The sequence below is a fragment of the Haliotis rufescens genome, unplaced genomic scaffold (genome assembly GCF_023055435.1).
Source record: "Haliotis rufescens isolate VD_foot unplaced genomic scaffold, xgHalRufe1.0.p SCAF_9, whole genome shotgun sequence".
NCBI lineage: Eukaryota > Metazoa > Mollusca > Gastropoda > Lepetellida > Haliotidae > Haliotis > Haliotis rufescens.
In genome coordinates this window covers 30,272,713-30,286,414 of record NW_025964383.1, presented here as the reverse complement: position 1 = coordinate 30,286,414, position 13,702 = coordinate 30,272,713, and the positions used below count along the sequence as shown (strand labels likewise).

Below are 13,702 nucleotides of genomic sequence, written 5' to 3'. Positions count from 1 at the left end.
ATGATGATGATGATGTAACAATGATGAATGTGGGGATGATGATGATGATGATGATGTAACAATGATGAATGTGGGGGATGATGATGATGATGTAACAATGATGAATGTGGGGATGATGATGATGATGATGATGATGATGATGTAACAATGATGAATGTGGGGGATGAATGTGGCTCAAACCACAAGGCTACCCCAATTATCAAGATGATGATGATGATTTTGTTGACAAATGCAGGGCTCTATAATAATGATCCCGACTGACAATCTCACTGTTTCTGTATATGTTCCTCTTCATCATCTTCAGTTATCTCGCGGAGCTGCCATAATCCCATTGTAACGAGTAGACGTTCCCCTCTTTTTGGTTGATGATAGATTTCACATGGGCGTTGAATTAACCATAAATTTCTTTACAAACACACTTACATGACAGAAGCTAGACTAACCAAACATCAGTAAAGTTGCAAATACCTCCACAAGTAAATATAACTTATACAAAACGACCTTCATCTTCTACAGGGGGATAAAAAACACCTAGCCATATTCTCTCATTTCCGCCTCCACAAACAATATCGTCTGCTCCGACAGATTAAAATGGCGGCGTTCGCCGGCTCCTTCAAAGTCAGAAGTTGAAGATTCCTAACACAAGCAACAATGCCGACATCGGCGATTACAGTGAATCTCTTGCCCCTTCTGTTGCCACGGTTACCTACGGTATCCCCTCGTTTACTCCAGCCAGCTGCCTAGTATCAGATTGCTCTCATACCAAGTTTGGCACATGTCTAACAATACAGGTCTGACTCGTCCCTTACTCTCCAAATATGTCCAAAGCTGCTGTAAACGTAGGCCCTAGCAACGGCACCGCTACTGTCCGCCATATTGAATGGAAAGCAAATGGCTTGGATTAAAGATTTGCGCAATATAATTTTATATAAAACTATAAGTTACAGTTTTCATTTTTAAAGCAAATATAGTCGAAAGAGGTATAAAATGCATGTTATTTATTATCCTGAGAATTATTATTACTGTTTTCGAAACTCATGCCTTGAGCTTAGATATATTGTTACCTTTTTGCGTCACTTCCGTTTAAATGGCGTAAACGATAGGTAGACCAAGTTGTATAGAAAGGGACCACAAACTGTTAAATCTCAATCGTCCCTTCTCATTCATGTTGACAAACAAGATGTCAACAATAACCAAACATTGCCATAACAGAGAAGTCTTAGAATGGCTTAACAAGAACAGACGTACGACCTCAGGCCATCACCCTGCTGCTTGCCACGCCCCTATTGTAAAAATGGGCTCGTCCTATAAATACAGTCGATGCTTGACGAAGCACCACACGGCATTTTTAGCATTCCGTGGGTAGTCCTTTCTCGATCAACCATCTTTACGGCAGCAGCGAAAGAACATACAGGATGGTAAGTAGAAAATCCGTCAAAATTATTAATGTTGTATTTTATTTGCTGTAAGTATACGCGGTCTATATTGATCAATGTTACTGTCTATGACTCACGAAATCAATGTTAAATCTTACGAATGTCATAATTCGTTTAAAATGTATAAAAAAGATTATTTTTGAAATAATACAAATATTTTTCAACTATTATAGAAGTAATGTTCAGTACTTCTGTCCCCGTTGAAAATATCATGCCTGAAAACATTGATTATGTTGGTAATTTGTACTTCCGAATTAATTGTTCTTAAAGCAATATTTTTAATTAATGTCCCACTGCTATAGCACCTGTTGTATCAGTCGTTATGCAGAAGAGAAACAGACACCTATCGAGCAATAAAATTACATTCCGTTAAGCCTCGTTACAACACCGTAAGCTGGTAATTGCATTACCATCAGGCTAAGCGATAAGTCACATGCTTGGCTGTCAGAATCTCTATCATGTGAAATTAACGGTAAACTGTAAATTGACCACGGTGCGTATAACACCACTTTACCATAGCCGCCATTGAACTGGCCATGTGGATTGTTTGCCCTTCTCAATGACACGCCTGCCTCCAACCGTGGTATGGATTTTAAACCATCGGTACTTTGCAAAATATTTCGCAATAATATAATGTATAAAAATATCAAACATTTCTTTTTATAAACGTTTTTTTCGCTTTTCAAATCTTTAACAATTCTATGAAATATTCGACTTCCCCTGTAAGGTCATAACATGTTACATTCTATAGTTTTTGTAGAAATAAATGTTCGAATGTATAAATGTGATATTTTTTCTTTCAGTCTTCTTTATCTCGGGACGAGATTGACGGTGAGTGCCCCTGTACATGTGTTTGTGGAGTACTAGATCTTGTATAAGTGGATACCATGTACCACGTGGGTGGAGGTATTGTGCAGTATTGTGGTAGCCTCTGGTGACAGGTAAGGCAAAGCTAGGCAACATGTGCTTTAGAAAACAAAACTTAGGATATGTTTAAGAAGTAAGTTCTATTTTATGGATACTCGACCTAGTATTGGCCCAAAAACAAATTAAACTGATAAATATGAACTCAAAAGGCGCCATTGTCCGAATAACGGTAGAATAACACCGTTTGGGGATAACCAAAATAGATAGGGTTATAACCAGGTTGAAGAAAGTCCAAATGCATTACAAAATACACGAAAAAATAAATTAAATAAAAATAAATTATAATTACATGTAACAGCAAACATAACGATCCATACCCAGCAAACACTACAATGTATAATATGATTACACTGAAGACAAAAATATATTTATCGACATGATTATGTCAGTCGTTCAGTCGTTCGATCAATAATCGAATCCCTAATCCTTAGACTACAGAACAGCGGATCGACCTCTGTAGAGGATGTTACCAAATAACGGTTCGACGAGGGTACCGATTCCATATTTAGACTCTTGAAGGTCAAATATTTCCGTCTTCACATAATGAGGTATGCGGCCATTACGTATATTGAGAAACACAAGCCCAAAAATCATTTTAAAAAAAGATTTAAAGAAAACGAGGTTAATTAAAAAAGGGTTGAAACGACGCTAATGGAACCATTATAAAGGTCAAAGTATTGGCAGGTAGCCGACCATGGGCCGATCTTGGAGGTAGACTGAATTACTAGCAGGTGATGGTTGTGCAGTGAACTTTTAGGACGGTTGCATGCATATGGAAGCATCCGGATTGCTTAGAATTTCATTTTAACATTAACGGGTGTCTAATGTAATTTTAGCTACATGTTAATTTAGACAAATAAAGTTTTACCAAAATAATTATTTGATTGAGCAATGGGGACCATGCCCCGTGTATGTAGCGCGGCCATGGTGAATCGCGCTGGAAACTGCTGTGTTTGTAAACAGGAGTAATTTGTGTGAACCGAAGGACCCCCGAGAGTGCTTACATGCTTCCACATGAATGAATAGGACATATATAACGCTTTCTTGTCAGCCGCGTTAAGACACAGTGTGAGAAAATGTCGACGTCAGCCAAAAATAAACGGCGAGAGACGATTTCATTTGAAACCGGATATCGTCTGCTCGGAGCCACGAGCTGCTCACGCGCCCATCTCGCATGTGTGAAGGGAAGGATTAACTAATAGCTCTTAGATCGTTGTTTTCGAATGGAAATTAGTCAAAACTTGTGTTGTGGAACTGAGCCATTTTTGACAAATACTCTTTACACCACCCACTCGCCACACGAATTGCAGATTTCCGTAACTTTTTTATCCCATGATGATAAAAGAAGGATTCTATGTATGCACGTTTGCTTGTCTGCCCCCAAGTCCCTGAATCATATTATTAGCCCTTTCGCCCAGCCCTTGCCATAACACATAACCCTAAATGAGGCAAGTTCAGATTTTCCACAGCTTCTGAATCTCCCATCTCACTGGGGCTCCTTTTTAAATTTAACTAGAGTTGTTTGTTTTTGTCAAAATTATATATTTTCTGAGAGACTGGGCGTTGGTCGAGCACGTATACCAACGTGCATCTCTTTGAAAACAGCTGTCTATGGAGTGTGATCGTACATCTGTTGCTTGTGGTCTATGTATAGATGCACTCATTGTGTTTATAGGAAGAGAAAATTAGAACATATTAATGTTAACGAGGTGACGAGCAAACGCTTTTACATAAAAAAACACGAGACAACTACACTGCCCTATCCTCAACTTAAGCAGGCATTTGGTTAAACGGGCTTTACGATGGGACGGGTATTTTTTAGACAGTTTATAAGAAAATGTATACATCGTCAGGCACGCTTATCCAAATGTTCAAACTAAACACATATTCATGATATTGGGTTAGACCTCGGTAGATTAGTATTTGTTTGCCTAACACAGGGGGCGCTGCTTTTGGAAACAGAGAACCAATTGCACTTGCATAATCGTCGAAAAGCCGCGATTCCTTGTGGATGACAAATGCGTTTAAGAATCCTTTGACCGTGTTTGAATTCCGTATTGTCCTAGACTCACCCTGGTTAAGATTCTTGGTTTGTCAGCATCATACCCGTGCTCGTGGTTTTTCACCAATGTGGTAAACGTTGCTTGGCAATATGAATGCATAACGCATTCGGGGTTTCTCCCAGATTGAGATGAAGCGCCATGATATACGTAGTAAGTAAAGATCATTTAAGAAATACAAGAAAGCAAGTTGAACAGACCCCTTGCGTAATTACGTACAGTATTTTTTGTACTATTGTGTTTTCGATTTTTGTCATGCGTATATATACGCAAACTACTCAAAAAGATTTGGGTAATGGTGGTACGCAGCATATCTGGAATTTAATTACAGGCAATATTTAACCTAGTCTATGCCTCACAATCCTAACTATCTGAAGGAAATCCATTCCTGGAGATAATCTCAGAACATGGTTATTTGACTTCTAGAAGTTTATGATTTACCGAGAAAGTGGATGTGTAGAATTAACGTTCATTCATTACATTAAAGAAGAGCTAGTTCTTCCACGCCAGAAACCTATGATCGTGGGTTCGAATCCCTGTTCGCCCCGAATATGTTTCTAGGTTTGTCAGCACCATACCCGTGCTCGTGGGTTTCACCGAAGTGATAAACGTCTGAGACCTGCATCACTCCTGGCTTTAATCCCACATAGGTCGGACACTACGTGATAATACCAGAATACTATTCAAAGCGGCGGTAAACCCAACTCACTCTCTCCCATGTACGTAATGGCTCGAAATAAAACGTGACACGTTAATGTAAATCGCGCTAAATACCAACTTCTAAGTTGGTTGGTTGGTTTGTTGTTTAACGCCGCACTCAGCAATATTCCCGCTATATGATGGCGGTCTGTAAATACTCGAGTCTGGACAAGACAATCCAGTGATTGACATTATGAGCATCGATCCAAGCAATTGGGATACGATGACATGCATCAACTAAGTCAGCGAGCATGACCACCCGATCCCGTTAGTCGCCTCTTACGACAAGCATAGTCGTCTTTTACGGCAAGCATGGGTTGCTGAAGACCTATTCCATCCCGGATCTTCATGGGTCCCAAATTCTAAGGAATTATATAATCGCCATAGTTAATAGCAAAGAAGGCGATACCGATTTACAAGTATCGCAATTTCGTGTGACTTCATAAACAAAGTCACGTGTAAATACGCTCGGGAATCAAGACTTCATAGTTCACGCAATTTTTAACTAATACCCATTCTCTCCATTAATCACACACGTTTCACCCCTTCTTTCATCTTCAGACAGAGAAACGTTGTAGTCGTCTTGAAATAGGTCAGTTATCCTTTGCGTTATGGATAAACTAATGATTACATTCGTATGTCAGATCTTTTCGCCCAGATTTGCAGGTTTGCAGGCTACTTTTCCTTCTTGCAAAATTTCCTTTCTAAGGCACCGCAATTTGTTGTGTATGCTAAATTTGTACCAGAATCCTTGAGTCGTGCTCGAATCGTGCATTATGTCACATTTGCCCAAATTGTTATTCGTTGTTTGTGATTCGGACCCATTCACCTCATTATGCATCCAGACCGTGGTCTGGTGGGCAGAGCGTCTGCCCAGAGAGCGGATGTCGGGGATTCGAACCCATTCACCTCATTAAGTATTCAGACCGTCTCCGTGGTCTGATGAGCAGAGCGTCTGCCCAGAGAACGGATGTCGAGGGTTCGATCTCCGGCAGCGTCGTACCAAAAGTATTCCTCTTGAAATAGGTCAGCCACCATATGCGCTCCAACCTCCCAACCTTTGAACTTTAGGCGATATTCGAGATTAGACAGTTGCACATGCGCCCCGGCTGAAGCAAATACCTGTCCATATCGGTGTGGATTATTTATACATAGATCGGCGCGAGCTACAGTACTGCCAAGAAAAGGCTTCTTTGTGTTTAGATGTTTGTGTTTGCGTTACATGATAGTTCTGTTTCGCTTAACAAGATGATGGTAGCAGGGCAATGATAGCAATGAGTATGACTTATATATCCATAAACGTAAGACTAGCATGGCTGTTTGCAAAGAAATATTTTAATTGTTTGACAGGCATTACTAAGAAGCTGACGGATGACAAAGTAGACACAATTTATGGATAACAACTTCTTTAATACTGTAAAGGCGACGTTTGATCCTTATACCGTTGTCAAGAAAGACTTGCCAACGGTATAAGGATCTATACAGAAACGTCGCCTTTACAGTATTAAAGAAGTTATTATCCATAAATTGTGTCTACTTTGTAAAGAGATATTTCTCAATTAGTAATCAATCAATTAAAATAATTCTCGTCGAATTGAATTTTTTTTTCAAACTTTTTGAAATATGAGGATTATTATTCTTTAGTTCAAAAGATCAGGCAATGAAAACATTTGTCGCGCACCGGTAACTTTAGGCCACGCCCCCAAATAGGTTTGTTATAGAAGCCAATTACGGAGTGTGTAATTTCAGCACTTTCAGTTGGATACTTTCTACGAATGGCATGAAATTGTCTTAATGTACCTAGGACAATTGATAATCGCAAGAAAATCGCAATATCAAAATGTCGTTTTGAGTTTAGACACATGTACCAGGAGTAAATGAATTCATTCAATAATTGTTTTTAATAGTCAGTTCGAATGAGGGAGATGGGTTGTACGACACTTTCAGCGATATCCCCGCAATATCACGGCGGGCACACGGCTTTACACATTATACCCACGTCTGCTCCTGCTCTTATAAATAAAGTGTTTGTCTTGAAACAACAGAAAATTGACAAGCCATGTCCAGGTCTATATAATGTTTGTGCGAGTTTCATGATTGCACATCACACCAATAATACGTAATGTTTAAATGTGCGAAAACCTGTGTTAATATTCTCAAAACAGGTTTATTCTCTATACAGGTAATAACATTTGACATATATTTCACATACGTTACCCTTGTATTGCATGTGGTATGTATACCATTTCACATGTATATACACAAGTCTCTCATTACTCGTACAGTGAGTGAGTGAGTATGGTTTTACGCCGCTTTTAGCAATATTCCAGCAATCAAGGCGGGGGAACCAGAAATGGGGTTCAAGCATTATACCCATGTGGGAATCGAACCCGGGCCATCGGCGTGACGAGCGAACGCTTTAACCACTAGGCTACCCCACCGACCCTTACTCTTGCAGAGTGGCTCGTGTAAAATTGTATCATACAATTGTATTCTTGTGTATTCTTATGTACTTATGTACTGTGGTCATCGGTTTTCAATGACAGATTTGGATAGGGTCGCTTTATCAACAACCTACATGACACAAGGGCCAGATGGATGATTGTTTTGCTTATCTATATAACTTACGTAACTTTGTTTTGCAGATTGTACAGAGGTGTTTGACTTGTTTGATTTCTGGGACGGTAGAGACGGCGATGTAGACGCAGCCAAAACCGGCGATATGTTGTACTGTCTCGGGCTCAATCCCACACAAACCACCATCAAAGGCAACGGCGGTGTCGATAAGTTCGGTGGGTATACGAACACTGGCCGAATGTGTGTTTGTTTGTTTGTTTGTTTGTTGTTTAACGCCGAACTCAGCAGTATTCCAGCTATATGACGATTGTCTGTAAATAAACGAGTCTGGACCAGATAGTCCAGTGATAGATGAGCATCGATACACGCAATAGGGATGCGATGACATGCATCAACCAAGTCAGCGAGCATGACCACCCGTTCCCGTTAGTCGCCTCTTACGACAAGCATAGTCGCCTTTTACGACAAGCATGGGTTGCTGAAGACCTATTCTAACCCGGATGTTCACGGGTCGGTTATCTCACTGAGTCGGCAACACTGGTTTCAGAAGGAGATGACATTCTTCGCAAACATCTGCCATGATGTTGTCAAAGATTTTAAAACAGGGCGAGGGGAGTTGTACAAACAACCGTATCGGTGTTGAATATTATAATATAAATCCAACGATACATTGTATGTTATTTTTAGTGTTTGAACTATATAGTAGTAAATTTAGAAATATAGCCAATGTACATATTATTAATATAGACTTAGCAAATATTCCCATATTGAGAATCGAAGTTTGGTCGTCTTCGTTACGAGCGTTTTTTGAACACCTCACCGCCTCCTCCATAAACCACATTCGACTCAATTAACAGAAAACAGGGAAATCCCTTACTTTTAATTGATTATACTTTTAAGTGTGCATCTATTAGTTCAGTAGGATACAATAGAGCCTTCGGGAGGGAGGGACGCCATTTTTCGATCAATGGCTGCAAGACACACTTCACACTGAAAGAAGCCTTAACTCTTTTTTCATAACACGTTTTTGGGACATCCATTAATTTGATTTGCTTGGAAAAGCCAGAGGCAGAATGTCAGATGATCAGTCCCTTTTGATATTCAGCGACACGTATAAAACTTACCTGGACCCCTGGTCACTCACGTCTCCCTTGTCACTTCGCCGTTCTAACTGTTACGTCTACAAAAACACATTCAATCTGAACTCCTGGAATATCCTGGTTTTGACTTTTACCAGCACTCTTTGATTGTGTTTTTGTTTGTGATTAAACACCACTATGGACTAAAACGTAATTTTTGTTTCAGGTGAAAAATCCTATCAATTAGAAGAATTCCTCACAATTTACGAAGCATGCGCGAAAATACAGGACACCGGAACGTTTGCTGACTTTATGGAGGCCTTCAAAACTTTCGACAGGGAAGGACAAGGTTTCATTTCATCCGCTGAGTTGAGACACGTGTTGATGTCACTGGGTACGGCGTCTTGAATACAACTTGAGTGAGTGAGTGAGTGAGTGATGTTGTTTTACGCCGTTAACAGCAATATTGCAACTACCTCACGGCCTGCTAATATGATATCACTGGTAGACAAGTTGGTGATAGTCTCTTGGAGACCCTGCAACCAACATATCCGAAAATTACAGAGCAAGTCAGGATCCGTTGATCGTGATTCTGATTCTGATCTTTGGTAGTATTATACACATCTTCCCTAGGCAAGGGCGTTAACTGACTATAAAAGTCCAGTATCCACCCTTGCCGAACTAGGCTGGGTTAAGGTAGTAACATTTTGGCTGGACTAACGAGTCTATGCATAGTCCAATCAAAATCGCGTAACGAACGACATAGATTTCAACGTGCAGATTTCGGTCGACTGCAGCATTTGTAAAGCATGTGTACTGCCAATAGTCCGTCGACAGATATTTTGAAATTTATGTCATGTTTTTAATCAAGTTGCGCAAGTGATTTGATTTACTATGCGGGGTAAGACCCATTCTATTACAATATAGATCTTGATTATCGATCCGTTCGACTTGACATGACGCCGCCAATTTGTTTGAAGCAAAAAGGAGGGACATAGAAGGGGCATAACTCGCCATAGCCACAGGTGGCGCTACGATCGAGCCTGGAATTTCCAGCCTATTTGGCAAGGGTGGAAACTGGACGTTTTTAGTCAGTTAACGCCCTTGCATCGGGAAGATGCATTATACTTGGCTTTTTAGTTTCATGTATAATACTGACAAACCAAAGATAATAATCATAATCGTACTAGTACTTGGCTCATTTGTAACAAACCGCCTCCGTGGTCTTGTGGTAGAGCGTCTGCCCCGAGAGCGGAAGTTCCGGGTTTCGATCCCCAATAGAACTTAATGTTCCCCTTTCTGTCGCTCGGCATAAAGGGGCTAATACAAGGACTGGTCGGCTCGGAGTCAGTATTCTGTGTCTGAGTGGGGTATTCATGTTAAACTGGGCCTGGTACGTGTATCTCAGTGAGCTGGCACTATAAAATCCGCATTGGTCCGGACTTGTATAAGCCGACACACACACACACACACACACACACACACACACACACACACACACACACACACACACACACACACACACACACACACACACACACACACACACACACACACACACACACACACGTGGCTACATAAGTGCAATTATCTTGGACGCGACGTTAAACCCCATTTAACCTCACGTCATCTAATTAGTTTCACGTATTAAGCGTCCTTGACCTACGTCCTTCCTCCAACGACATATAGCTTTCCTCCCACGTCTTGCTGAAATGCCGTTATATACAACTCTTTATGCACGTTCACCGCGTTTTGGTGGCGGACATTTCGTACAGATGCATTGAGACACATTGTAAGTAACAGTACAAGTTGTTAAAGATAGTTGGAAGTTTAGACGGTGAATGGTTTGTGAGTGAGTTGGGTTTAACGCCACTTTGTGCGATATTTATGCCTATCTCGGCGTGAATGGTTTCTGAAATGGGATTTTCCTTGCAGTGTCTCACGTGTTAGTGTGTTTCTGTGTGCAGGTGACAGACTGAAGGACGCTCAGGTTGACGATATCATTCAGTGTGTGGACTTGAGAGAAGATCTTGAAGGAAATGTCAAATATGAAGGTAAGAAAATACTAGTCTCTGAGATTTTATCACTAAAGGCCTCAAACAAATACAACAGCAACCGCCCTTGACCCCAATCGGTAATTAACAGTTCATTCAAAACTTGTTATGCAGTGATGATGAACTACGCTTTTCTATTAACGTAGGATCTTTGTAATTTGTGTTTTATTTATATTAATCAGATACTCTTCAATTGCCTCTAGTTTTGTTATGAATTAACGATTAATTTTAGTACCTATTATTTTTACGATTCCTGCCCAGACCTTCTATTTTAACGAATCATGCAACGGCTTGCTATTCATTCCACCAACAGCTAGTTGTTTTAACGATTCCATCCACGGCCTACTATTTTAACTCTTAATCCACGGCCTCCTATTTTAACGATTCCATCCACGGCCTACTATTTTAACTCTTAATCCACGGCCTCCTATTTTAACGATTCCATCCAGTGCCTACTATTTTACTGATTACATCCACGATCTACTATTTTAATGATTCCATCCACGGCCTACTATTTGAACGGTTCCGAATCCATCCACGGCCTCCTATTTGAAGATTCCATCCATTGCTTACAATTTGAACAATTCAATCCACGGCCTCCTATTTGAACGATTCCATCCACGGCCTCTTATTTGAACGATTCCATCCATGGCCCACTATTTGAATGATTCCTTCCTCGGCCTACTATTTGAACGATTCCAACCATTGCCTACTATTTCAATGATTTCACCATCCACGGCCTACTATTTTAACGATTCCAACCATGGCCTACTATTTGAACGATTCCACCACCCACGGTCTACTATTCTAACAATTCCATCGACGGCCTACTATTTGAACGATTTCCTCCACGGCCTACTATTTGAACGATTCCATTCATGGCCTACTATTTGAAAGATTCCATCCACGGCCTACTGTATTTACAATTCATTTCACGGTCTACTGTTAAGTGAACTATTTAATGACAGGTTCAGACGTAATACCCTATACTAGAGATATAAATGCTAATGTTAGTCAGTTAGTACACATGTATACTTAAATATAAATTGTCAATGCAAAAGAATAACCAATTTAGTTTATCCTTAGAAACAGATTCTATTGATGGAAAAGGGCAAAATAGCTATGAATATTATATGAATGAACCACTGAAAATCAGTAATGCATCCACGTATTCAGCATTCGCCAGTTGTTTTGTTAGGTCGAGTGTTGTGTGGAAGTAATAAAGTAAATGCAGTGCCCCCGATTTGCCTTAAAGGAAATATGATGCACTACATGCATCAATGTTAAAGGGGGCGGTCGGGTAGCCTTGTGGTTAAAGCGTTCGCTCGTCACGCCGAAGACCCGGGTTCGATTCCCGACATGGGTACAATGTGTGAAGCCCATTTCTGGTGTCCCCCGCCGTGATATTGCTGGAATATTGCTAAAAACGGCGTAAAACCAAACTCAATTACTCACTCACTCCATGTTAAAGGCCACTGATAAACCTCGACCCGTGAAGGTCCGGGGTAGAATAGGTCTCCAGCAACCCATGCGTGCCGTAAAAGGCGACTTTGCTTGTCGTAAGAGGCGACTGACGGGATCGGGTGGTCAGGCTCTGACTTCATTGATGCATGTTATCGTATCCAAATTGCGTGGATCTATGTTCATGATATCAATCACTGGATTGTCAGGTCCAGACTCGATTTGTTTACAGACCGCCGTCATATAGCTGGAATATTGCTGAGTGCGGCGTTAAACAACAAGCAAAGATAAACCTCGACCAGGGACGTCATGTAGTGATGGCGGTTTCAATTGTTCTTTCAGATTTCATTACCAAAGTGATGGCTGGACCTTACCCAGACAAGGACAAATAAAGAGTTCAACACAAAACTAATATGATGCGCCAAACAGAGTCAATCATCAACCAATTGTATCGTTTGTATAGATTATCCAAGGTGAAGGTCCTTTGAGAAGCTGCTGCCGGAAGTTGCCCATCTCGGGACCTGAAGCGACACCTAGCGAACGAATTAGTCATAGACCAACGAACATCTAGTGCACAGTATTTGAATTTCGCCGCCTTTTCATGGAGAAGCACCGTTCACGATGATTTCGTAATACCTACCTCGTAGGGAATATTTGCCGTGTGACAATTTTTCTATTCATTTGTGCAATATTTTTTTCAGAAACCGGTTCCGGTATATGTTTTCCATGAGAAACCGGTTTCGGTGCCCGTTTTTCATGGGAACGATCTGATTCTTTCACATAAACAGTGAATTCATCAACAATGTAGACACAAAATGAACTTCTATGTGGGTATCCTGCCTGTAACCTCGACGGTGTGTATAGTGAAATAAGTTCCCCAATTAAAGATTTTTCACTCAAGAAATCAACAGCGTTTGTCGTGTCTCAACACTTAAATTGCGGGCATGCTAACAGTGATCGGGCGGTCGGGTAGCCTAGTGGTTAAAGCGTTCGCCCGTCACGCCGAAGACCCGGGTTCGATTCCGGACATGGGCACAATGCGTGAAGCCCATTTCTGGTGTTCCCAGCCGTGATATTGCTCGAATATCGTAAAAGCGGCGTAAAAAAAAAACTCACTCACTCACTAACAATTGTCACAGACATTTGCCGCAATATTGTGTCGGGTGAGTGAGTTAGGTGATATCGTTTAACACCGCTGTCAGCAATATTCCAGCTATATCACTGTGGCTTGTGAGTAGTTGCGACTGGACCAGGCAAACCGTGACTAACATGACTAACATGACTAACGGGTCAGCCACAAGGAGAGTCAAAATCTGCCGATCCGTTTCAATTGTGTTGTCTCCCCAGACTGCTCTTACAGTGGTTGGAGGAGTTGGTTTACCGCAGCAAAGAACAGTATTTCAGTTATA

The 13,702-nt window shown here is 40.9% G+C and overlaps 1 protein-coding gene across 1 annotated transcript; it reads left to right on the top strand.

Moving 5' to 3' along the window:
* The first annotated feature begins 1,279 nt into the window (after window positions 1-1,279).
* Window positions 1,280-13,197, top strand: LOC124118567 (myosin essential light chain, striated adductor muscle-like). Its single transcript, XM_046480747.2, has 6 exons — window positions 1,280-1,418; window positions 2,240-2,267; window positions 7,768-7,914; window positions 9,005-9,172; window positions 10,746-10,832; window positions 12,636-13,197. Exons 1-6 carry the CDS (start codon window positions 1,416-1,418, stop codon window positions 12,683-12,685), a joined length of 483 nt encoding a protein of 160 aa, XP_046336703.1. The 5' UTR covers window positions 1,280-1,415; the 3' UTR covers window positions 12,686-13,197.
* The last annotated feature ends 505 nt before the right edge of the window (window positions 13,198-13,702 follow it).